The sequence below is a fragment of the Petromyzon marinus genome, chromosome 52, assembly GCF_048934315.1.
Source record: "Petromyzon marinus isolate PM22_M1 ecotype Great Lakes invasive population chromosome 52, UKy_Petmar_22M1.pri1.0, whole genome shotgun sequence".
NCBI lineage: Eukaryota > Metazoa > Chordata > Hyperoartia > Petromyzontiformes > Petromyzontidae > Petromyzon > Petromyzon marinus.
The window spans coordinates 8,255,034-8,281,948 of NC_133718.1; the positions used below are offsets into that span (position 1 = coordinate 8,255,034).

At 53.9% G+C, this 26,915-nt stretch overlaps 1 protein-coding gene across 6 annotated transcripts in view; it reads right to left on the bottom strand.

Annotated features, from left to right (window-relative positions):
- The window catches only part of LOC116953628 (transcription factor 12-like), a 275,417-nt gene that overhangs the window by 75,190 nt on the left and 173,312 nt on the right, over positions 1–26,915 (bottom strand). For all 6 annotated transcript variants that reach the window (XM_032973997.2, XM_032973998.2, XM_032973999.2 and 3 more), the window contains exon 8: positions 25,271–25,320. In XM_032973997.2, the coding sequence (XP_032829888.2) occupies positions 25,271–25,320 (50 nt within the window). The remainder of the gene's footprint in view (positions 1–25,270; positions 25,321–26,915) is intronic.

Sequence of the window (26,915 nt, forward strand, 5' to 3'; positions counted from 1 at the left end):
ACTCGCTCACTCGCGCTGTGCAAAGAGGAGAATGAGAGGAGGGCGACGTGGTTCGAGGGACGAGGGAGCCACGGCGCAGCCGAGACGATGTACCATCACAGATGAGTGGAGTATACACACGGCACAGCCGAAACGATATACCATCACAGATGAGTGGAGTATACACACAGCACAGCCGAGACGATATACCATCACTGATGAGTGGAGTATACACACGGGACAGCCGAGACGATATACCATCACAGATGAGTGGAGTATACACACGGGACAGTCGAGACGATGTACCATCACAGATGAGTGGAGTATACACACGGGACAGCCGAGACGATATACCATCACAGATGAGTGGAGTATACACACGGGACAGTCGAGACGATATACCATCACAGATGAGTGGAGTATACACACGGGACAGCCGAGACGATATACCATCACTGATGAGTGGAGTAAACACACGGGACAGTCGAGACGATATACCATCACAGATGAGTGGAGTATACACACGGGACAGTCGAGACGATGTACCATCACAGATGAGTGGAGTATACACACGGGACAGTCGAGACGATGTACCATCACTGATGAGTGGAGTATACACACGGGACAGTCGAGACGATGTACCATCACTGATGAGTAGAGTATACACACGGCGCAGTCGAGACGATGTACCATCACAGATGAGTGGAGTATACACACGGGACAGTCGAGACGATGTACCATCACTGATGAGTGGAGTATACACACGGGACAGTCGAGACGATGTACCATCACTGATGAGTAGAGTATACACACGGCGCAGTCGAGACGATGTACCATCACAGATGAGTGGAGTATACACACGGGACAGTCGAGACGATATACCATCACTGATGAGTGGAGTATACACACGGGACAGTCGAGACGATGTACCATCACAGATGAGTGGAGTATACACACGGGACAGTCGAGACGATGTACCATCACAGATGAGTGGAGTATACACACGGGACAGTCGAGACGATGTACCATCACTGATGAGTGGAGTATACACACGGGACAGTCGAGACGATATACCATCACTGATGAGTGGAGTATACACACGGGACAGTCGAGACGATGTACCATCACAGATGAGTGGAGTATACACACGGCACATTCCTCCGCGAAACGCCCGAGACGCACGCGAGCGAGAGCGCGCGCACACACACACACAAAGGAATGAGGGAACAGTACCCTGGGTTAACACTCACCGTTTTTCCATTGTAGTAATACATGAGAGGGTTGTTGGTGGTGCCAGACACGGGGTAGGCACAGTACATAATGGTTCAAAGGCTTTTGTCTCAACTCAAAAAAAAACTCAACCAAAAATGTTTAAACTACACGCGCGCACGCGCACGCGACTCCGGGCGGCGGTCGATGGCAGACGCTCCTCACTCTCTCAGGCGATCGCAAGCAGCGCACACACGCACACTCAAGCAAGGAAGGGGGCGAGGGGGGGGTGAGGGGGGTGTGGTGGTAGTGGTGGTGGGGGGGGGGATAAGACAGACGATGGAGAAGAATAAGAAAAAAATAACTTCCCCCCCAAAACCACCAAACTAGCGAGCAGCAGCAGCAACCAGCACACGCGTAGCCAGCACTCGCAGCAGCAGCAGCCTACCAGGAGCACTTTTGTTTGAGCGGCTCAGAGGCTGGGCTCTCACAGGCAGCTCGAGGCACGCAACACACACACACACGCGGGCGCACGCACAGCACACTGAGCAGATTATAGCAGCGTGCTGATGCCAACAGTGAGCATACGCGCGCGCACACTCACTCACTCATCCGCCCACCAGCCACACACACACCAACCTACCCACCCCTCCAATGATCCAATTCAACCCTCCCCCACCACCCCAGCCCACCCCACCTCCTCCTCCACATGGGTTCCACACAGCAGGAGGGGGGGGGGGCTTGGGTGTGCGTGCGTGCGAGTGAGTCTGTGACGCGTCTCAGATATTTGGAGGAAGTACCCCCCCCCATCACCCGTGAGTGGTTGGATGAGGTGAGACCGAGACCAGGTAAAGTGCCGGGCCAGAGATGACCTCCACAGTGAACCTCTGACGGAGGGTGGCGATTGAATGCAGGCCGCCCTATAGGACGTAATCACGACTGCCCGCATGTATGTGTGCTGAACTTCTTTCGCACCGTGCCGTTAGCCAACCGTGCTCATCGGAGGTGCTGGGAATATCAGATGACAATGGACTACACAAAAGAGGGCTGGTTCCGCAGGATTGTAAGGACGCCCTGGTGGTGGAAGAAGGGTGAACCCGGCACGAATTGCATCAAGTGCAAGGGCCATCTCCATCTAAAGCTCGTGAAGGACGCTGCTACTACCGCCGTTGGAGGCAGGCGCCCTCCAACAACAACGGAGGGCAGAGGAGCGATGCTCACAACAACGAGGCGGTGCGCGCCCGGGCGGATAAAACGCAGCAAGTTAGCACAGGCGGCGCATCTGCCAGTCGCCCCAAAGTCAGTCAACCCCACAGCAACTCAAAGTCTGTGTGTGTGCCGTGACGTACCCTCAAAGTGGTGCACCTAGCCTGGCGCAAACACTGCGGTGACATCACCACTTAGTGGCGAACGGCGCCTGTTGTTGGGTCTGTCGCGGCCAGCATCAGCGGCGAATATTTGAATCGGTCGTGGGCCTCCTCTGGGTGGACTCAGCCTTAAATGAGTACCTGGTGCGGTGTGTAAACATCGCCACTGCGGAGACAAAGGCGGCCGGGCGTGGTGCTGGCCACCCACCCCGTCGTGTGCCCTGCCCGCCTTCATAGGTGCTCGCTAACAGCACTTGCCCCGAGAGTTTGTTCAGGATATACGGGGGATCTTTGTCTGAGTGTGGCAGGAGTGGTTGAGTGGGGAGCGGTAGTGTAGTGGTTAGCGCGCTGCGCTACGACCCAGGCGACCCGGGTTCGATTCCCACTCACGGCCAATACCAGTGACGATTATCTGGAACCGGTTCTGGGCCTCCCCGAGGTCGACTCAGCATTAAATAAACACTGGGTGCGGTGCGTAAAACACATCGCCACTAGGGAGACAAAGGCGGACGGACGTGGCGATGCCCTCCCCCCCCCTCGTGTGACGTTCTGGCCTTCATAGGTGCTCGCTAACAGCACTTGTCCCTACAGTCTGTTAAGGCTATACGGGGGATCCTTGTCTTTTTTGTGTGGGTGGGGGTGGATGTGTGTGTGTGTGGGAGCAGATGAGTGTGTGTGTGGGAGTAGATGAGTGTGTGTGTGGGAGTAGATGTGTGTGTGTGTGTGGGAGTAGATGAGTGTGTGTGTGGGAGTAGATGAGTGTGTGTGTGGGAGTGGATGTGTGTGCGTGTGTCGGTGGTAATGAATGAGTGTCCGTGTGGGAGTGGATGAGTGTCCGTGTGGGAGTGGATGAGTGCGTGTGGGTGAGAGTGGATGAGTGCGTGTGGGTGAATGTGGATGAGTGTGTGTGTGGGAGTGGATGAGTGTGTGTGTGTGGGAGTGGATGAGTGTGTGGGTGAATGTGGATGAGTGTGTGCGTGCGTGGGAGATGAGTGTGTGTGTGTGGATGAGTCTGTGTGTGGGTGAGTGTGTGTGGATGAATGTGGATGAGTGTGTGCGTGCGTGGGAGATGAGTGTGTGTGTGGATGAGTGTGTGTGCGTGGGAGTGGATGAGTGTGTGTGTGGATGTGTGTGTGGGTGTGTGTGTGGGTGTGTGTGTGGGTGTGTGTGTGTGTGGATGTGTGTGGATGAATGTGGATGAGTGTGTGTGTGGATGAGTGTGTGTGTGTGGATTAGTGTGTGTGTCGATGAGTGTGTGTGTGGATGAGTGTGTGTGTGGGTGGGAGTGGATGAGTGTGTGTGTGGGTGGGAGTGGATGAGTGTGTGTGTGGGTGAGAGTGGATGAGTGTGTGTGGGTGGGAGTGGATGAATGTGGATGAGTGTGTGTGTGGATGAGTATGTGTGGATGAGTGTGTGTGTGTGGATGAGTGTGTGTGTGGGTGGGAGTGGATGAGTGTGTGTGGATGAATGTGGATGAGTGTGTGTGTGGGTGGGAGTGGATGAGTGTGTGTGTGGATGAGTGTGTGTGTGTATGAGTGTGTGTGTGGGTGTATGTGGATGAATGTGGATGAGTGTGTGGGTGGGAGTGGATGAGTGTGTGTGGATGAATGTGGATGAGTGTGTGTGGGAGTGGATGAGTGTGTGTGTGGGTGGGAGTGGATGAGTGTGTGTGGATGAGAGTGGATGAGTGTGTGTGTGGATGAGAGTGGATGAGTGTGTGTGGGTGGGAGTGGATGAATGTGGATGAGTGTGTGTGGATGTGTGTGTGGATGTGTGTGTGGATGAGTGTGTGTGGGTGGATGGCGACCCGAGCTCGATTCCCGCTCACGGCCAACACCAGAGACGATTATCTCAATCGATCCCGGCCCTCCCCTAGGTCGACTCAGCCTCAAATGAGTACCTGGCGCGGTGTGTAAACATCGCCACTGGGGAGACAAAGGCGGCCGAGCATGGTGCTGGTCACCCACCCCCTCGTGCCTTGTACCGGCCTTCACAGGTGCTACTCGCTAACAGCACTTGCCCCAACAGTCTGTTCAGGCTATACGGGGGATCTTTGTATTTGTGGATGAGTGTGTGTGTGTGGGGAGCATGGGTGGGAGTGTATGAGTGTGTGTGTGGGAGTAGATAAGTGTGTGTGTGGGAGTAGATGAGTGTGTGTGTGGGGAGCATGGGTGGGAGTGTATGAGTGTGGGACTAGATGAGTGTGTGTGTGGGAGTAGATGAGTGTGTGTGTGTGTGGGAGTAGATGTGTGTGTGGGAGTGTATGAGTGTGTGGGTGAGTGTTTGAATGTGGATGAGTGTGTGTGTGGGAGTGTATGAGTGTGTGTGTGGGTGAGTGTGTGTGGATGAATGTGGATGAGTGTGTGTGTGTGGGAGTGTATGAGTCTGTGTGGGAGTGTATGAGTGTGTGTGGATGAGTGTGTGTGGATGAATGTGGATGAGTGTGTGTGGATGAATGTGGATGAGTCTGTGTGTGTGGGAATGTGTGTGTGTGGGAGTGTATGAGTCTGTGTGGGAGTGTATGAGTGTGTGGGGGGGCAAGGCAGGACAGAGACGATGCAATGTGGCTTCTGCCGGGGCTGCCCCATGAAGAATGCAGCTTCGGAGACGTGGCCATTTTGAGCACACAACTCTTCTGGGCGATGGGCGAGTGAGGGGGGGGGGCTTCTTCTTCAAGTCGACAGAGGCGGCAAGGTGGTGGAACTACAGCGGGGGGGGGGGGGAGATTAAACCCGGCCCTGAACCCACCACCACTTGCCCAGCACGGCGGTGGTGGTGGCGGCCTTAATCGCTTTCACGGCTTGCGGGATGAGTTTGGGTAACGCGTGTACACAACAAGTCACACACGAACACAAAGATGCCCCCACATGGCCTTAACATACTTTGTGTATGTTACGGCTGTTCGCGAACACCTATGAAGGCCGGAAGGGCTCACGAGTGGGGGGGAGGGAGAGTTCAGCTACCCACGCCCGGCCGCCTTTGTCTCCCTAGTTGCGATGTTTACACATCGCACCAAGTGCTCGTTTAAAGGCCGAGTCAACCTAGGGGAGGCCCCAGATAATCGTCACAGGAGGTGTTGGGTGGCCGTGAGCGGGGAATCCAACTCGCAGCGCTAACCGCTGCACTACCGCTCCCCGTTGAACAAAGACAAAGATCCCCCGTGTAGCCTTCCGAGGGGCTGTTGGTGGCCAAGTGCTGTTAGCGAGCGCCTATGAAGGCCGGAACGGCCCACAAAACACACCACTCGCGCACAAACACGAGCGTGCAGGCGCACACTAAACTAAATAAAAACCTCATCTTCAAAGCAAGGTGGTTTGCTCCAAACTGTAAACGGATCCCAGGACCCAAATCCTCCTCCCCCCCTTCTCTGCATCCCTCGCTTCCCCTCCCCACAACCAACACACTAAACCCCATCCACACCATCCCCACCACCCACAAAAACACATGTGGCCCCGACTACACACAGACTCCGGTCACATCCGTCTGCGAGTAGCAGCGGCGGTGGTACAACCCAACATGCAGGCTTCCCCCCCACCAGCCCAACAACCGCACGTCACCCATCTCAACAACAACAACACCCCAACACACACACACGACAGTTACTGCCTCTGTAATTGTGTGGTGTGTGAGTGTATGCTGCGTTGTGTGGAGGGCTTTGCCTGGTGGGTGTCTAACAACTGAACCGCGGGCTCTTTTTTTGTGCTCTCAATTTTGAGGTGCGGTTGAAGATGTTGGGGGGGGGGGGGGCGCGGGTAAACAATGCCACCGCGATGTGGGGTGGGTGGGGTGTGGGGGGGGTGTGGGGGGCTGCTTTTGTTTTAATTTGATGATGAGCGCTCTGCTGCTTTCTGCTGCTGTGCAGGGACGAGGGGTGCGGGGGAAGTAGTGGGTGGGTGGCTGTGGGTGGCTGGGCTGTGGGTGGGTGGCTGTGGGTGGCTGGGCTGTGGGTGGCTGGGCTGTGGGTGGCTGGGCTGTGGGTGGATGGGCTGTGGGTGGCTGGGCTGTGGGTGGATGGGCTGTGGGTAGATGGGCTGTGGGTAGATGGGCTGTGGGTGGGTGGCTGTGGGGGATGGGACGCGGGCGAGGTTGTGACGCGTTCATTAATGATCCCACCATCTGTCGCGAGCACGGCACGCACACCCCCCTCCTCCACCACCACCACCACCACACTCCTCCACTGCCAAACCCCCTCAACCACCCCCACCACCACACGCCCCTCCACCACCACACCCCCCTCCACTACCACACCCCCCTCCACCACCACACGCCCCTCCACCACCACACCCCCCTCCACTACCACACCCCCTCCACCAAACCCCCTCAACCACCCCCATCACCACACCCCCCTCCACCACGACAACTACACCCCCCTCCACCACGACAACCACACCCCCCTCCACCACCCCCCCTCCACCACCACCCCCCTCCACACCACCCCTCCCATCCGCCACTTATTTATTTATTTATTTGTCTCAACATTTTCCCTTATTTTTTAGCTTCCCGTTTTTTTCGTTTCGCCCGACATCATGCTTTATCTCTCTCTCACTCACCTATTCAGTTTTATTGTTTTACACTTTTTCAACTCACGAGTCAAAATAAAATGTAACAGAAATATTCGATCTGAAAGCACGGTCTCCTCTCTGCTGCTCCTCTTATTTTATTTAACACGTCCATGTAAGACCTCTGGCCGTTTAGTTTCTCTCCTCCTTTAACTATCGCGCATGATGAGGAAGAGCGGAGAGAGAAATGAGCAAAGAAAAGCATGTAAAAATACACGTACTTCCCCGTCGCGTGTCTTCATCGCTGGGCAGATGCTCAATTGTTACACGCAGTCTCTGTGTGTGTGCACGTGCGGCTCTGAACCGGTACTGGGCCTCCCTTAGGTCGGCTCAGCCTCAAATGAGTACCTGGTACGGTGTGTAAAAATATTGCCACTGGGGAGACAAAGGCGGTCGGGCGTGGTGCCGGCCACCCACCCCCCCCCGTGTACCATGGCGGCCTTCATAGGTGCTACTCGCTAACAGCACTTGCCCCAACAGTCCGTTGAAGCCTATCCAGGCGATCTTTGTCTTTTCGTCTTTGTGTAACGCGCTAACAGCACTTGCTCCAAGTTTGTTACAGGCTATACGGGGGATCTTTATCTTTGTTGTTGTTCGCGCGTGCATCAAGAAAAATCTAAAGACAAATAGAAACATTTTGCGGGGCATAAAGTCTGCATTAACCACACGTTATACTTGTGGTGAACATGCAGACAAACATGATCTGATAATGTCCGCATTGTCTTTGAAACTGATTGGCCTACACCAGAGACAGCCTTCTTCAGGGACGAGTCTCTCACCAGCGTCAGACCAGCGAACGCCAAGAGGCGAACAGCACAAAGACGATGCCACAGTATCAGAAACATGTATAGCTCGTGGCGAGCAGCTACATAATGGGACCCTTTTTTCCAGTTTCAAAGCATGGAAAATAAGAAGAGCTTTTACCCTTTCTGGCAATAAAACAGGTGTTAAGATGTTCAAACACCAAGGCATCAAAAGTCTGCATTAACACCTTAACACTCGTTTTATTGCCAGAAAGGGTAAAACCCGTTCTTATTTTTCATACTTTGATACTGGCAACAACAAAAAAGTTCCCATGACAAGAGGCAAAGAGATGGCGGCGAGAAGAAATCGTAGAGTTCAGAGGTCACGGCTGGACGGCGCTACTGGGGAGAGGAGGGAATGGCAGAAAATTGGGGGAGGGGAGCCCTTTGACCATCAGTGGGGAAGTCACAGGCAGACAACCACCACCACGACCACCGCTACTACCCATGTGTGTGCGTAGCGTAGCGGTTAACGCGCTGCGCTACAAGACTTGCGACCCGAGTGCGATTCCCGCTCACGGCCAAACATCAGTGACGATTATCTGAACTGGTCCTAGGCCTCTCCTAGGTCGAGTCGCTTTCAAATGAGTAGCTGGTGTGATGCGTAAAAACATCGCCACGAGGGAGACAAAGGCGGCTGGGGCCGCTCTGGCCTTCATAGGTGCTTGCTAACAGCACTTGCCCCAACAGTCTGTTAAGGCTCCACGGGGGATCTTTGTCTTTGCGTCTCTCCCTGCTGCGTATGCCAGGATAGTTGGAGTTACTAAGTGTGCTGGGAGGCTCCGTTGGTGGAACAGCAGGGGAAGCCCCTAATCCTTGAGGCTGTGAGTTCAACCCCCGGTCAGGGTCGATTCGGTCCGGTCATCATCATGACCATCATCATCTTCGTTATTGCCATCGTCAACCATCATAGCTCCAGGGTCGCTAAAATACGTACTACCTTACGAATTCTGCCGCTGGGTAACAAGTCTATCGACGGTGACGGTCCTTATGTGAATTGTTCTTTCCAGCTAGATTCGCACCTTACCCATGTGTGTGGCGTCATCTCGTCATTCCATCTCGAGTAATCCAGCAGCATTCGTTTACCGAGCCTTACGCTGCTGATGAGACACAGAGTGTCAAAGCTGGCGCAGCGTTTGCTTGCTTTAGGAAGAAAAAAAAGTGCCCCTTTGTAATATTGGCTTGGGAACCAAAAGACTACACAGAACGGAGTTCTGCTTGCATACGACGACTCCACTGACAAGAAGATTTGAGGCAGCAGCGTTCATCTCCGCTGCGGGCAGCTCCAGAGCCGGGAGTCCCAAAAATTCCACATTTCCACGACAGGGCCGAGCAAAAATCCACAGGACAATCAATCACTGTTGACTTCCCACAAAGCGGTCCTCATTTGTTCCGCCCCCCCCACCACCCAGAGAGAAGTTAAGCCGAGCGGATTAACGCAACAGAGGCGCACACAACCCACGCGGCGGGGCCTTGCGCGGCCTCGCGTTTGGGCCTCTCTCACCCCCCCCGACCCCTTCACCGCCGTGCAATTTTCTGCACCCTTAGTGGTAGCAGATTACGCAACACGACGCACCAATGACTCCTTCCCAGCTATTAGTCACCAGGCCCTGCCAGAGAGCAGTTCCCCCGCCCCCCATTCCTACGATAACCTCCCCGGCGGAATCCGAGGGCCGCCCCCCTTCCTTTCGCCGCTGCCCACCGGCCCCCCTAGGGCCCGTGACCACCCCCCCCCCTTCCTTTTCCGGAGCCGCGACTGTCGGCCGAGCGTTGCGCGGAGGCCCCGGCTTGAGGCGGCTTCGCGCCGCCCGCCTGGGAATTTTCCACTGCGAGTGGCCACAGAGGAGGCTCACCGCTTCACGTGTGACGGACGCCGCCATTAAGGGAGCTGTTACGCAATTAGCAAAGCGTGCATCGTTTACGGCGCGGCATCATCGCCTGAATCTCAACACCTGGCCCCAAGCGACCAGTCGCCCAGGTCCCTCCCGGCAGTGAGAGACAACAGATTTGACAAAAAGATAAAGATCCCCTAGATAGCCTGTAACAGATTGGTGGGGAAAGTGCTGTTAGCGAGTTGCATAAAAACAAAAAGATAAAGATCCCCTAGATAGCCTTAACAGATAGGTGGGGAAAGTGCTATTAGTGAGTTGCACAAAGACAAAAAGAAAAAAAAAATCCCCCAGATAGCCTGTAGCAGACTGTTGGGGCAAGTGCTGTTAGCGAGCACCTATGAAGGCAGGCACGGCACACGAGGGGGGTGGGTGGCCAGCACCACGCCCAGCCACCTTTGTCTCCCCAGTGGCGATGTTTAAACACCGCACCAGGTACTTATTTTAGGCTGAGTCGACCTAGAGGAGCAGGCCCAGGACCGGTCCAGATAATCGTCACCGATGTTGACCATGAGCGGGAATCGAACTCGGGCTAACGGGTTCGTAGCGCAGCGCGAACCGCTGTATCACCGCTCATCCAAGGCACACGCACGCATTCATACACTCGGCAGGTAAACGGCTTCGTGACAGCGACGTGAGGCGAGATTGACGACGCGGTAATACCCCCCCCCCCGGGTTCACGTCGGGGAAGCGTTCCCGAAAAGATGCGACGACGAATATCGAAGCGGCGAACATCAAAGCGCCAACGTCGTCTGCACGCCCGGGACGGCTCAACAAACACAACGGAGGGTGCGCGGCCGAGCCGTGTGTTGATGCGCGCATCTTCACCATCGACGTACCCACAACATCACATGAAATTGCTCAAAATGCCACACTCAAAACCAGCGGACAGCGCTAAACTTTGACGGAGAGCATACACGCGACAATAAGATACAGTGAATTATGAAGACAATAAATCGCCAAAATACTTCACGTAAATAATTTATTGTACTCTACGGTACGGTACATTTTCTTGATTTGCGACGCAAAGTCGTTTCGTGTGCAGGGGAGGTGGTGGAGGTGGTGGAGGCGACAGACGACGAGAAAGGAACGGACGACGATGCTGCCAGCGACGTGAGAGTGTTCGTGTGTGGGGGGTTGAGGTGGCGTAGAAGGTAATAATACAGCGAGGACGTATTTGCGAAACGACGTAAAAACAAGAGGGGGGGGGGAGGAGAGACGTAAATCGGCGTGTGTTGCTGCGTCAGTGGGGACTTGCCTGAAATAAGGGCCATCAAGTAATCGAGTTTTAAAACAAAAAAACGATGACTCGAGACCGTGCCAAAACAAACCCGCACGACACACAGCAATGTGAAATAAGGGACAATGCATCCAAGAGTTAACGTTCAAAGGAATAAAATAATGAATGAACAGTCCGATGACAACATTAAGAGGGGCGGTCACCAAAAAGCAATCCAATCAATCACTGTCACTATCAGGCGTGCGACGAAGGGGCACCTATTGAGATCCGTGTCATCTTTGAAAACAGAGCGGTCGCATCAGCTCCGAGCAAGAGATTTTATTTTATTTTGTTTGTCCCCATGCAGAATAACGTAAGGTACGCGTGAGCTTTGGGCTACCCGCTATTGAAGTCTCACGAAGACAACGATCCCCCACCCCAGCCCGTATGGCCTCGTATGGCAGCAGCAGTGCAGAGCAGTTAAGCGCTACGCTGCACGGTGAACCCGGGAGACCCGGGTTCGATTCCCGCTCCCGGCCACCACCGGTGACGATTATCTGAACCGTTCCTGGGCCTCCCCGAGGTCGACTCGGTCTCAAATGAGTACCTGGTGCGGTGTGTAAAAAACATCGCGACTGGGGAGACAAAGGCGGCCGGGCGTGGTGCTGTACCGTACCGGCCTTCAGAGGTGCTGCTCGCTAACAGCACTTGCCCCTACAGACGAGTCTCACGTGCGCACAACGCTGTACGCCCGCGAAAAACATCACGGCACCGCTCACCCCGTGTTCACTTTCGGGTGACACTTTGTTGTTTTGCGGCGGTACCATTTTAAGCTACCCCACCGTGCCCCCTCTCCTTAATTCTGCCCCCTCCTCCCACCCTCTCCCCCTCCTCCAACCCACTCCCACCTCCTTCCACCTCCTCCCTACATTCCCACCCTCCCCCATATATATTTTTTACTCATTTTGAAAACGCTGACTCAGGTATTTCCAAATATGGCAACTGTGTGGTTTGCATCGCCCTCCCACCACCCACCCACCCACCCCTTCCAGGCTTGCTGGAGCCCAACATCTTCTTTCTCTGTGCCAGACTCTCTCGGAGCCACTCGACAGCGGTCCTGCCGCTGCTGGCAAACCGGCGCACCCGACCGCCCCGCTCTCAGTGTCTCAAACACGCCATTTGGGGCGCCGCAGTGCCGAGATGGTGATTACCTCGCCTGGTATTCAGCAAATCGTGGGTTCAATCCCGACCCCTGACGCCTGTTTAATATTTTTTAGTTTGCACGTCTCTCTCTCTCTCCCCCGTGGTCGCTAGGATTTTTCTCCGGGCCCTCCGGGTTTCCCCTCCACATTAGAATCGACATCGCGCGTTTTTAAGAATATTTGGCTGCTGCTATAAACTTCCACGTGACAAGCCACTTCGTTGAGCTGTCATTTGTGAGAGCCAGGTCGTTTTTAAAAAATAGTTATATAGCTCAGTGGGCTTTACCGGATAAAATAAAAAAAATGTTTAATAGTTAAGTTTATTTATTCCACTCTCCCAAGCGATTTCAGACTTTTCCTTACTGCCTCCCAGCCTCTCAAGACTCCCCCAATCAACATCATCATGACGATGCGCCTCCGATTATCACGGGTTGGCTACGTACCGTGCGAAAGAAGTTCAACATTCATACAATCGAGCCTTGTTTTTATCATCTCTTATCGCTTTCCTCTATCGCAAGACTCCCCACGCTTGAAGGCAGCTTGGATGGCTCACGCGTCAGAGCAGTGAGCCGGTGTACCACTGAGATCCTGTGTTTGAGTCCAGGCAGCCAAGTGAGATTAAAGAGGGGGTAACATAATCAAGCGTAGTGAGTTCATGGTCTCAGCCTGCTCACCAACGGCGCCACGAAAATATCACACGAAACTGAGTTTGACTACACCTAAGCGTTTGCGATTGAAACTAAACGAGTTAAGACTGCCAAGCGTTGGGCATTTCCCTGTAGCAGGGCGTGTGTGTGAGAGTGCGCGCCCGAAGTCGATGTGGATAAAGGAGGTCACGTGACTATCTCAGAAGTAGCTCCGTCACATTGCCCTGAGCTGCTGTGTTAAGAGTTCCAAATGGATTCTTCATCTTCTAGTACAAATAGAATTGGATGTGGAAATAAACAAAGTCAAATCTTGATTTGAAGCCTTCGTGACTGCAGGAATCCATACTCTTTGGTCCTTTCGGTAAAGTCACGTAGGTAGAAAATAAATTATACCTACGTGAATTTACCGAAAGAACCAAAGAGTATAGCCATCTTTGAAAGCTGCATATCAATCGGGGGGGGGGGGGGGGGCGACTCGTCATTAGGCCCCTAAAGTAAAATATCTCTCCCCACGTTAGAGCAGCGCATTCACAAGCCACCTCTGGAGGACCGCATTCTACCGATTACAAAACACAAACTTTTTTGTTGTTAAAGTAACCCCAAAAAGGCTCGGGCTGTGACGTACTTCCGGGAGCGTCGTGCGATCCAGGAGAACCACTCCGGTACGTCAACATTGACAAAAGCAGCTCGGGAGTTTTTATTTTTTCTAACGAATATCTTAACGTGAACGAAACGCGAACCTGCTTCACGCGCCGCCGTTTGTGACGAAGCCTCATCGAGGTTTGCCCCCACCCAGCCACACGGAGAGGTCGCCAATTTCTTAGCGACACGCAAAACAACAAAAAAAACCCCAACACAATGAGCCCCTCAGCCCGTTCTCATGTCCACCATCCCGTTTGCCAATCTCCTCCATTCAAACGCAAATTAAGTCATTACACATTCCACGCTAATGATGAGTGGTAAACACGCTCCGCGGTGGGGAGACAGCACACCCCCCCCCCCCCCCAAAAAACCCTCGCCTAATCTGTGCCATGTGTGGCGGCGCACGCCTGCCCACTCCGCGGCTTTGCAGGCGGGAGGAGGTGGGGGGGGGGGGTTGATGGATCACACGGAGATCACAACATGTGTGTGGGACTCCCACAACCAACGCTTGCCCCGGGGGAGGAGGGGGGGCGGGGCTTTAAGGTGGCCCCGAGAGAGAGCGAGTCGGCAGCACAGCAAGCGGGTAGGCGACCCTTCGAAACATGGCCGGGCGTCGTTTTTCCACGGCGTAGCATGGGTTTCCCCCCACGTGCACCGAGGTCCGTGATGCAAACCAGCGAAGAGCGTCGTCATTACCACAGAAGCACCCCGAATTGGCGCGACAATCGTCGAGGCTTCTCCCCCGGATGCGTTGCATGGAGATTATAATCAGTAACGTCAATTTGCTATTCGATGTACATCGTACTCCTCTCAAAGACATTGGCTCCGCGAGAGGGCTCGCGGCACGCAATCGGAAGGTTTGCGAGTTCAAATCCTGGTCGGGGGTGTTCAGTAAACCCATCATTCCTCTGGGGTCAATGACACGAGCACACTACTTTGTGGGGAAGTTTAATATCTAGACTATAAACATTTTTTTTTTATTTTAACAAATGATAGGTCAACGAAGGGGCTTATCACGTGGAAATTTATAGCAGACAACTAATCTAAACACATGTTGATTCTAAACGTGGAAGGGGAAGACCGGAGGAACCCAGAAAAAAAATCCACATGACTACAGGAGGAACATTCAAACTCCGAATATACAGCAGGCGTTAAGGCTCGGAATCAAACCCACGACCTTCTGTATACCAGGCGAGGAAGTTAATATCTCGCCACCGTGGCGCCCAAATGGAATTCTGTCAGCAGAATATTATTTAAATCCTAGAAAATAAAAAAGACTCACGAAACATTATCTTCACAATTTATTATTACGCAAAAAGCCGATTTATTTTTAGTGCTTCCGAGTACAGGAGGATTGTGAGAAGAGGGTCAAAATGACAGCTGCCTCATTTTCTGTTGCAGAGCAACAGACGGGTTCTCTCCTCCTCGTGATTTAAAAATAAAAGGCAGAGCGTGCGTACAAATTAAAAGCGCACGCACGCCCGTATCGAGCGTGCGCGCGCCCGTAGCGATTGAGATGTGTGTACGTACGTACGATGAACTTCTCTCGCACCGCACGTGTGCAACCGCGCTAACCCGAGGTGTGGGGGAAGGACAACAAACCAAACACAAAAAGCAGCTTCTCAAGAAATTAGTTTTCAATCCAGATGATTTTAAAAGTGCACAGCTCCCAGTGGCTTCCAAACATCGGAAGGCAGAGCGTTCCAGACGGCCGCGGAAGCGCATCTGAAAGCGCGCGACGCGGTGACCGCCGTCTTTGTTCGGTGAAGCTTTGATCCGACATTAAAAAGTTGGACCAAGGGAACAACCCTGCGTCGTTCGCGTGAGATGTCCCTGCCACGGGCAGCAAACAGAGCGTCCCTTCGTCGCGTCGCATCGTCGCGTCGCACTCGCTCGGGGGAAGACCCCGGAAGGGACGCGGCCCAGCTGCTCCCCCCACGCCTCCTCAAGGAAGCCGTGCGGGGCAACCGCCGGGTGGCGCTGCCTCGCGTGGCGTCCCCTCTCGGGTGCTTGCGATACCGTACCCGAGTCCAAGTGTGGGGGTTGGGGGGGAGGCACCTTTCGGAACGAGCCAGTCCGGAGAATGGTGACGTCGAGTCTCGCAGCGCAATACCGCCACGCTGGAACTACGAGTCGACGCGGCCTGTGGAACGGGCACGTCGCCCCAGCCCCACGTCGCTCCAGCCCCACGTCGTCACAGCCCCAGGTCGTCACAGCCCCACGTCGTCACAGCCCCACGTCGTCACAGCGTGGAGCGAGCGAGCGAGCGAGCGCAAGGCGCTTTTTCCTACCTCGACGCTTTCCTTTCTGCCTCCCGCCTGCCCAGCTTCGGTTAGGTCCCCAAGGTTGGCGATAAAATTAAAATGCGTGACGAAAAATGAAACCGCAACTTTTCTTCGCGGCGGCTGACGGCCGTCAACCCGAGACCATCGAGAACCTCATCGCAAAAACACACCACCCCCCGTTTCCATGGTGACGGATCAGTGTTCCGACACAAGCGTTAGCAACCCCTCGGCTACCCAGCCACCGTCGCAATTACACACGGCAAGAAAGAAAAACACGAATGCGCGCGTTTAACGAGGTGCATTGGAAACGTGGCACGCGACGCCGCGATCGTCACACGGCAGGCCCACGGCGTGCCTCTCTCGCTAAAGCCCTTGACGGCACCGCGCCTCGCTCTCGCCCTACCCACAAGGCAATATGGGGCGCCGCGGTGTCGAGATGCTGACTACCTCGCCTGGTATGCAGGAGGTCGTGGGTTCGATCTCGACCCTGACGCCTGCTGTATATTTGGAGTTTGGTTGTCTCTCTCTCTCTCTCCGTGGTGGTGTGGATTTTTTCCCTCCACGTTTATAATCAACGTGCGTTTAGATTATTTGGCTGATATAAATTTCAGTGTGATAAGCCACTTCGTTGATATATAATTATCATTTGTGATAGCCAGGTCGCTTCTGAAACGCGGTGTCGAGATGCTGACTACCTCGCCTGGTATGCAGGAGGTCGTGGGTTCGATCTCGACCCTGACGCCTGCTGTATATTTGGAGTTTGGTTGTCTCTCTCTCTCTCTCCGTGGTGGTGTGGCTTTTTTCCCTCCACGTTTATAATCAACGTGCGTTTAGATTATTTGGCTGCTATAAATTTCAGTGTGATAAGCCACTTCGTTGATATATAATTATCATTTGTGATAGCCAGGTCGCTTCTGAAACATAGCTTTTATATAGCTCAGTGGGCCTTACCTGTAAAAATAAAATAGATAAATAGTTCTCCCCCACCCCCGCCCCCCTCAGGCCGATTGTAATGGATGTCTTCTGAATTCAGTGAAAATGCACGTTAAGTCCTTGAGAGATCAAATAATTAGGCGCCTTTCCAAGGCACCGCATGCCGCATGGACTACCGGTTGCCGCCACTCTTCTGTTCGGCGCCGATCGGTTTTACTATTGCCTCAGTAGTCCGGCAATTTCTGCAGACGGACATTAGCAGCGATGCATTATTATTATTATTACTACAGGGAACATTAAAGACGTTGTGACATCGTTCGCAAGGGCAGTGCCAGTTCCCTCATGATGAAATCAATCGAGTAACTCTCTTTCTCTCTTACACTCCCGACGCTGTGGGGGCCTCGGCCACTGCGTGTGCAAACGGCAAAGGGGGGGGGGGTAAAGATATCCGTGCGGTTCTTGTCGCCAAGTTCTGGGAAACCCTTTGATAAATTTCAGCCGTTTTCTACAGAGGAGCACTTCCCCCCCCCACCCGCGTCCCCCCCGGGGGGGCTGACGGAGAGAGCGAACGGACGGACGCTTTAACCCTTTGTTGTCGCTGGGCGAGGTTTTAAAAAAAAAAAAACCCAAGGTTTTTTTTCCTTTCTACTTTTAACGGATTTTTTGTGTCGTCTCATGCGAGGTGAGATTGACAAGCGAGGCAAGAATCACTCGACGGAGAGAGAGAGAGAGAGGGGAGAGAGAAGGGAGAGAGAGAGAGTACAGTGCTGCACCGAGCGTCGTCGACCCGAAGATTCGCTAAACACGACGCCTCCTCGCTTCGCGGTGGTTTTCTCGTTTCGAAACCCCCACTCCGCCGATGGTGGCCGCCGTGTGAACGCGTTCCGTCCGCGCGCTCGGCGGAGCCACTGCGCTCGCCAACGGTCAGCGCAGAAAATGCAATAGAGCTTTCCGATGTGCGTCACCTAATCCTCGCTTTTCTTTGGAAAGAGTCTTGGTGGTGCCAATTATCCTGGATTAGTCGGAGCCTATTTGTACAGTTTGACACGGACACAAAACAAACGGCGAGCATAACCGCGCGCGTGCGCGCACACACACACACACACCGACACAGTAAACATCGGAACACACCAATACAAAAAAAGTGCACATGTACACGCGCGGCTTCTACAGACAGAGGGAAAACATGCCCCGTCTAATGCACACGGTTCTTTGGGGCAAGTGCCGTTGTTAGCGGGCACCTATGACGGGCGGCACAGCGGTGTGGCCGACAACAAACACCCCTCTGTGCCCCACTGTGTGCTGACGGTTATACACCTCGCCAGGTACCCTTCAAGCCTGAGTCTACCTAGGGGAGGCCCGGAACCAGTTCAAATAATCACCACGGATGTTAAGACGAGGCCGGGCATCGAACTCGGGACTCTGAGCTCATGAGCGGATTGCGCTGTTATGCCAACCGATCATCTACACGCACGCATATCCACACATCCGTGCAAATAGTGTATAGATTTGTGCGTGTAAACGCATACATTCGCACGGGCGAGCAGGTGCTGGCATATAAGCTTTCTTGACGGGGAAAAAGAGCATGAACAGGATGGCAAAATACGAGACTTATTTCCTAACGCGCATATAAGTGCCGCAATTTTACGGCCATAAAATAATAATAAACCTAAAAATAAACACACTTGTACGCCCAGCCACACAGAATCTCATTTCAGCACCATTAATGGCTGGCTTCTCAACCATTATCGTTCGACATTAACCAATAACAGGCGCTCCCCTCCCGGGCCACATGCACGAAGAACTGGCAAAGACAAAGGTCCCCCGTACAGCCTGACCAGACTGTTGGGGCAAGTGCTGTTATTGGCGAGCACCTGTGAAGGCCGGCACAGCCCACGAGGGGCTGGGTGGCCAGCACCACGCCCGGTCGCCTTTTGTCTCCACAGTGGCGATGTTTGCATGCCGCGCCAGGTACTCATTTGAGGCCGAGTAGACCTAGGGGAGGCCCGGGGACCGGTTCAGATAATCGCCACTGGTTTTGGCCGCGAGCGGGAATCAAACTTGGGTTCCCTAGTTCGTAATGCAGTGCGCTAATCTCTACGCTGCCGTTCCCCACTACGCACACACATTACACACTGCACTACCGCTCCCCGGATAGTACAGCGTGCGATGGCGCACACGCACAGACACACACACAGACACACACGCAACGCACAGACACACACGCACAGACACACACGCAACGCACACGCGCACAGTGCTCAGTGCCGCGCTCTCTTCCACTCTTCCCCACCCACAAATGAATCATCAAATTACAAATTCAAGTGGATTAAAACCTTGGCGGATTTGAGGGAGGAGGAGGAGGGCCCCCGTGGCTCGTGGGGGCTTAATGCCCGAGCCAGGGACCGAGCTCCCTTCGGAGAGTGTTCTGGGTTCAAGTCCCGGGCTCGCCGCTTACTCAAGGTAACAACAGGGAGAGGGAGCGAGAGAGAGGGGGAGCGAGAGAGAGGGGGAGCGAGAGAGAGGGGGAGCGAGAGAGAGGGGGAGAGAGGGAGCGAGAGAGAGGGGAAGAGAGGGAGCGAGAGAGAGGGGGAGAGAGGGAGCGAGAGGGAGCGAGGGAGCGAGAGAGCCTCTCTCGTGTGCAGCGTTTTTTGATGATGAGCTCAGCTCAACCCGGAGGAGGGGGGATAGCAATGGTTGCAAAGAAATAAATAAAAACCTTCTCCTTTGTCAATGCACCGCTGGACGAAGGCCCCCCCCCCCTACGCCGTGTCGGTTGTTCGGGGTGGGGTTGTTTGACCGTAGAACTTCACTGTGCCGGTCGGTGCGGGTTGGGGAAACAGGGCCTTCGTGACCACTTGGGTTTTTACTTACTCGCAGCTGATCTTCGCCGGTGAATCAATTGCTCTTCGCTCGACACAACCGTTTATGCCGGTATACGCGATGAATCTACACGCTCAAAGGTGCTTCTTTCTAGACTGAAGATGATGGTTAGAGAGTGGGGCACTGGTTACGTAAATTCTGTGACACTGCTTGCAGTGAAGGGGGAGGGCAGCATTGTCTACTATTTCACGGATTAAGTAACAAAAAAACTCAGTTATAGGGGTGCCAAGGTGGCGAGATGTTAACTACCTCGCCCGGTATGCAGGAGGTCGTGGGTTCGATCCCAACCCTGACGCCTGCTGCTGTATATTTGGAGTCCGCGTGTTTCTCTCTCCCCGTGGTCGCGTGAATTTTTATCCGGGTCCTCCGATTTCTCCTCCCCACATTGAGAAACGTCTTCGGCCTGCTGTAAGTTTCCACTTGATAATAAGCCACTCCGTTGAGCTGTCATTTGTGGCCAGGTCCTTTCTGAGTAAAGAGCTAATATAGGCTCAGTGAGCCTTACATGGTAAACATTTAAAGAGTTTAGATTTAGTCGACTGTCATCGCCAGCGACCATTGTCTATCCACTGCTGGATTAAGGCCTCCCCCACGCCGTTGCAATCCCTCACGGTCCTGCGAGCCGATCTCGTCGCTCCAGCCCCACGCCGGTCGTCCTCCTGGACGCGTTCCCTCCTGCGGTCGCCGTTCCGTCGCCAGTCTCGTCCACCACTGGCCGTCATCCGGTGCGGCGATGGCGGTGTTGTCCTGCCCGACCCCAGCTACTCTTCATAATTGTCCGTGCGATGGCTCTCGTAAGTATTTTTTTTCTCAGATCCTTATGTGTTCCTGTTTCTGTCTCTCCGTGTAATTCCAAGCATGCAACTGTCCATGCCTTTTAGGGTAATGAACGGAGTTAAAGGGCTCCAGGATAGGTGTTTATAACAAACAATCCAGATATTCCAATAATCATGGACTCAAATAATACCACATCCATCCAAGTTTGTCCAATTTCATATTTAGTTATTTCCACCAAACGTGCCATCATCGTCACGAGATCATGGATTCATCTGTAACCCGCAAAGATCTGTGTGCACCCCCCACCCCCCCCCATGTAACAGGATGGACCACGGAAGTGCTTTTGAGATCCTTTCATGTGACCTCTGACCTACGCACTAGGGCAGCACTCATCCACTGTGCCAGAGCATAATGTATGTATGTTAATATACTTTCGCATAGCAGCGAATGCAAATAGTTTTAATCCTCAAAGCTGGAATTTAATACAATTAGGTTGCAGAAAACTAATTTAATGTGTTGGGTTAATTTTGTCATTCGTGGGCTCAAATCTAACTTCCTGGATTCGAACCCACGACCTGAGATGTACCAACCAGTTAAACACTTCTGACCTCTGTGCCACGTGACCAGAGGACATGATTGGTCGATTCCTACGGCGGATCAAATTAATTGTGACCGATTCAAAATGTGCATACGCTGAACCAACACGCAACCTCCCTTTCTTCGGTCAGGTTAAACCCTTCCTCCATTGACAAAAAAAACCCTACGCACAGATTGTGACCTCTACAGATGAAACTCATCAACGCAGGTCTTCAGATATTAAGTGATGGCATTTGAACCCTTTCCCGTTTCGACATGTACGTTGTCGAAATGGAACCAGAAGAAAAAAATAAAAATAACTTTCTCAGTACCGAGGCTCCCACAAGGCCACACGGGAGGGCGCGTGGCACAGTTTGGCACCAGCTATCGTAGAGCGCGGTCGTGCCGCTACGGTTCTCTGCGACGAGTACGATGTCTTTAAAAGCAACGGCGCTACCCCTCTCGAAATAAAATGAACGCTGAGCCGTTGGCGCGTTCCGAGATTCAGCGGTGAACGGGACACCCACCCTGCAACTTGCAGATGTCTCAGAACGGGAAAAGGTGAAGTCAATCAATGAAGATGTTTTTTAAGTTGCTACGAGAAAGTCATTGGAACACAGAACACGGTAGCACGGGTCGTGTGGACGTGAACCAAGGCAAGCGTGCCGGACGGAGGGAGCTCCTATCTCACACTTACAGCGCAGCGTCTGAAGGAGGCACCAAACATCCACCCAGGGATTCACCACTCAGCCACGTGAACGTGCGCACACAGCGCTACACACGCACACACACATCAGCAGACAGACACGCGCACACACCCCCCTAGCTGGGCACACAGACACAGTGGCAGACAAACACGTGCGCGCCGACACACCCACCCCTTGGTGCACACACCCTCACACATCAACGGAAGCACGCACGCACACGTCAGCAAGCACACACACAAGGAGGTGAGAAGACACACAGGCGTTAATGAATGCAAAAAACGTATGCGTGAGTGTTGAGTGCGTGCACATTTGCAGGCACATACTAGCGCACAGACGGTCACACACACACTGGTGTAAGCTAGTAAAAACAAAGATCCCCTGTATAGCCTTAACAGACCGATGGGGCAAGTGCTGCAAGCGAGCACCTATGAAGGCCACCACGTCGCACGAAGAGGTAGGTGGCCAGAGCCACACATGGCTGCCTTTGTCTCCCCAGTGGTAATGTTTTACACATCGCACTGGGTACTAATTTGAGGCTGAGTCGACCTAGGGGAGGCCCAAGTCCGGTTCAGATAATCATCACTGGTGTTGGCCGCTAGCGGAAATTTAACTCAGGGTCGCCGGGTTCGTAGGGTAGTGCACCAGCCATAGTGCCACAAATTGTGTGTGTGTGTGAGATCGGCAGGTCGCGTTTGGTGGGGTAAAGTGTGGCTCAAACTCTGTCTGCAGCTCGCTCGGAGATGCAGAAAAAAATCAGTGAGGCTCATGGGTAGTGGAGCAGGGGGAAGTCAGCCGGCAGGAGCGGGCACACAGGGCACCACAGCGCCCGCCCCAAGAGCTCTCTCTGCATCACGATCCATGACCCCAACGGGAATCGCTAATTGTTAAGACGAACTAAGCGATCCGTGCGTGGGCGGCGGCAGCAGTACGGACACCGAGAAATCCACGGTTAGTTTATGATCGGCAGGTCGTGGCGTGCGGTGGGGCACAGTGTGGGTACACCCACCCCTTGCCAACCCGCCTGGTCACTGGAAAAGGAGACCAAGCAACCTCAAAGTTCGCTCAAGCGGGGGGCCCTTCCGCCAGCAGTGGTGGTGAGCGAGCAACAGCAGGGCCGCACCTTAACCTCTAAACCCGAGTCAAGTCAAGGGGTGAATAAACATCCCCCCCCTCCTTCCTCCTCCTGGAGCTCCCAGCCCCAGCAGGTGTCATCAGCGTCAGCTGCTGATGCTGACGACACAATGCTTTAATGAGGCTCTCACCTTGTTAACGCCCCTCCCTCCCCCGCCCACAACTCAACCCCGGAGCCCTGCCGTTTCAGCGAGCTGCGCGCGTCGCACGGACCGCGGTCCTTCGACGCCAACTCAAGCACGGCCATTAATTTAACATCGGGTTCCCCGCGCTCACGCGGTGACATCATCCTGCCACCTCCCCCCCCCCCCCTCTCTCCACCCGCGCCACCCGCGGGGAGACGGGACGAGAGGGACGCTCGGGCAGGCGGTTGGGGGGGCGAGGGGGGGGCCCAAGGGTGAGCAGGGGATTGTGGGTAGCACGAGCGGCACACCCCCTCGGGAGGCCACAGACGGCAAAGTGCTGACAATGTCGCTCCCTAAGCCGTCGCCGACGTATTAACGGTGCCTCCGAGCGTGCCGCCGGAGAAACGGGGTGGGCGGCTTTGGGGCGTTTGTGCGACTGTTTGGTAAATTTTATTCCACCCATTTAGATGCAAACGCGGTGCACTTGACATGTAGACACAGAGAGAAGCATTTCCCAACCCCCCCCCCCCCCCCACGTTTTGAATCTCTCTCCGCCTGCAGGATTACCGTCGCGCTCCGGCATCACCTGCAGGTGTCTACCTCCTCTCGTCAAGACGTCTCCTCTCGCACGTCTCGAATGGCGCGGCAACGCGGGCACCCGGTTGCCTTCGCTCGCGAATACGACGACCACCGAACGAGATGGCGCTGCCAACGCCTACCTCGTACATAAAAGCGGTTTCAGTGTAGTTCGTTATTTCCTGTTAATTAAACGTTACTGCGGGAGCGTCTTTGCCAGCAGGCTATGTCAAAGGCAGCTTTCGCTTACATTTTAAAAACGAATATTTAACCCACGATTGCATTTGTGTTTCCACTCCTGCCCATGCTGAGACCATAGAGAACCCGACACGTAAAACCTGGGAGGGATTATTTTGCACGGCGGAACTAGGGGCACTTGTTTCTCTCCACTGCTGGATGAGTCATGGGGGGGGGGGAGGTGGGGCGACTGCGTTTGACAAAGTTTCTCATCAGTGCGGGTCGGCGGTGGCAGAAAACATAGATGCCGGAGAGCATAGAGGTACAGTCCAATTATATAAAGGGTGGTTAAAAAAAAATTTTTACACTTCTGAGAATTTGCAACAATACCACGAGAAATGTGCCGAGGGGCTCTGGAGACCACCTGGAGAAGATTCCAGGCACGCGTTGACAACGATGGCGAACGAGTGGAGACTCTGCGACATTTTGAAGCTATTAACATTACACTTGTTATCATGTTACAGTGTTATTATCCGTTCTTTACCATAAAAAAACGATAGTCCCATATAAGCGTTAACATTATTTTTGAAGCGCCCTGTATTTATTTGCCCCTGTATTACTCTCCTGCCCCACGGCCCATGACACCTGTCCGTCCGTGGCGATCGCCCATTCCGAGCATTCTCCAGGCCCAACCCTGCTCAGCATCCCGAGATCCGAGACGACGGGTGATTGCGGCGATGAAGGCATAACCACTGGAAGAGCCCGCTGCCGGCTACCGCTGCAATGGGGGAGACCGCAGTAATTGCGAATCTAATCTCTGACAGCAGCCAGGAAACTCCAACGTGTAGGTGGGGGACGCACGAACCCAAGTGAAACGTTGACCAGAGAAGCCCACCCATCCCGAGCAGGCCCGAGAGCAACTGTGATCGGACTTGTTATATTTATGACCAGGAAACTATGTAAATAGTCCCCGAATTAAAAGTGCCCCAACGCGTTGCGGCAGACCATGCGTTTATAATTAACGAGGCATCCTGTAGGCGCCGCCACGTTCAACAATAATGGGCCGAGTACGGTGCTTCAGCTAGCGGGCGATGACAATAAGCAAGCCACAGCGTGGTAAAAAGGCATTGACTTGAAATGTCAACAAGACGGTTCTATGCCGTGACAGACGATGCCCCGTGCATGTTTTGCTCCGTGATATTTGGAACGCTAAAAGGTAGTGGGGGTTTGTGCAGCACGCTACGACCCCCCCGGCAACCCGAGTTTCATTCCCGGCCACGGCTAACGTCAGCGGCGAGTGAAGTGGTTCTGGGCCTCCCATCGCGCCACACTGTCCAGTGTGGTGAAGTATTGTCAAACAACTGCCATGACTGAAACAGCACGGGGAGTCCTTCATCCAGCAGCGGATTAACAAATGGCAAGAACAAAGCGCGTGATTATATTTTTAAAAATAGGTATTGAATGGTAATGGTTATCACACGGAGGACTACAGTGATGATGATGACGATGGTGGTGGTGATGGCTAGGCGGGTGAGCGTGGGGCGACAATGCTGTCATTATGTGGGGACGGAGCGAGGGACTCACCGACGATGGCAGACCAGGAGGAACCTTGCGCACCTTCTTGTTTTGAACGTCTAAAACGCACGCGGGCCACGCACAAACGAGAAACGACGTTCACTCATCATCGACGCGTACATCGAGCTCTGAGAACACAGGGACCATTACTGGCAGCATCGTTCATTCGTACGTTCATCGCGCACGGTCAAATTTTGCTGCCGTACGCCGGTGTCTCGAGTCATTCGTTTGATCCACGCCTCACGGGTGGGGAGGGGCGACCGAGAGGGCGGCGCCATTCGTGAGAGGGTCGCACTTCTCACTACAAACGCCGACCGCCAACCGAAGTTGCGCAAAATTTTGCCCACCGAGTGACACGGCCGTCTCCCTCGAACTGATAAAGCTCTCATTCGTCAGAAGACCGGTCCCTAGATGCAACGGCTGACCAAGTCGAACCATCGGACGGCAAGAAGGCGTCTTTGGCATCACGTGGGGCGCCACGGTGGCAAGATGTTAACTATCAAGCCTGGTATGCAGGAGATAGTGGGTTCGACCCCGACCCGGACGCCTGTACATGTGGAGTTTGCATGTTCTCCGCCATGGTCGGAGAACATATAGCAGTCTTTGGCTGCTATAATTGTCCACACGATGATAAGCCACTTCGCTGAGCTATCATTTTCGGCCAGGTCGTTTCTGAAAAACAGCTATCTACAAGCTCAGTGGACCTTACCTGGTGGTAAAAAAAAATTGTAAAAAAAAAACATGTTAAATAAATATACAGTTTTTGGATGTGGAAAGACTGTGGAAGAAAAGTGAGTCATCAGGTGACCGGCACACCAGGGCTTCAGGTCACCCTTCCCCAAACCTAACGAGTCTTGACGTAACATGTGCAACGGCGTGCGAGCGGCGCAGCCTCGGAGCGGCTGAAATAATGCGAGCTGACGCGTGGGAGAAATGCGTCTTCGTTCCATCTCGCTGTTAATCCGCGGCACCGTGCCACCAACGCGTTTAGGGCGATTCGAACGCCGCAAGGCTGTCGCTTCACAGGACGGTGATGCGCGCGGGGTTGACGCACGCACGCGCACCCGCGCGCACGCACGCACGCACCCGCGAACACGCGCACACACACGCACGTGTACGCCCGCACGCACGTGCACACGCACAAGCAGACGCTGCCTTGTTTCTCAGCGCCTGTGATAGATCCCACAAAAGTAGCAGCAGCGGTGGAATCCTTTGTTTAGTCAGGAGATGCTTTCAGTCATTTCGGATACAGCAGAGCGTGAGTTGAGCCTGGAGAGTGCTTGGGGATGGGTGGCCACCATGCATAGCAGGCGTTAAAGGTCGTGGGGCGAACATGGTGGCAGCAGAGCGCAGTGCGAAAACCATACATTTTTGTCCTGTAACTCTATGGTCCAACATCTGCGTTCCCTGCCTTCGCCACAGCCGGCACTGCCGAGCGTCGTGAGAGGGAGGAGCGGAAGACAACTCCGACGACCAACCCGGCGTGGGGAGGCTCGTGTCGAGGCAAGACCGTATTCTACGATGACATATATATACCTACCTATGTAGGCCGTGTCGGCCTACATAGGTGCTACTCGCTAACAGCACTTGCTGCAACAGTCTGTCAAGGCTATACGGAGGATCTTTGCCTTTGTATGTAGAACATCTTTCGCAC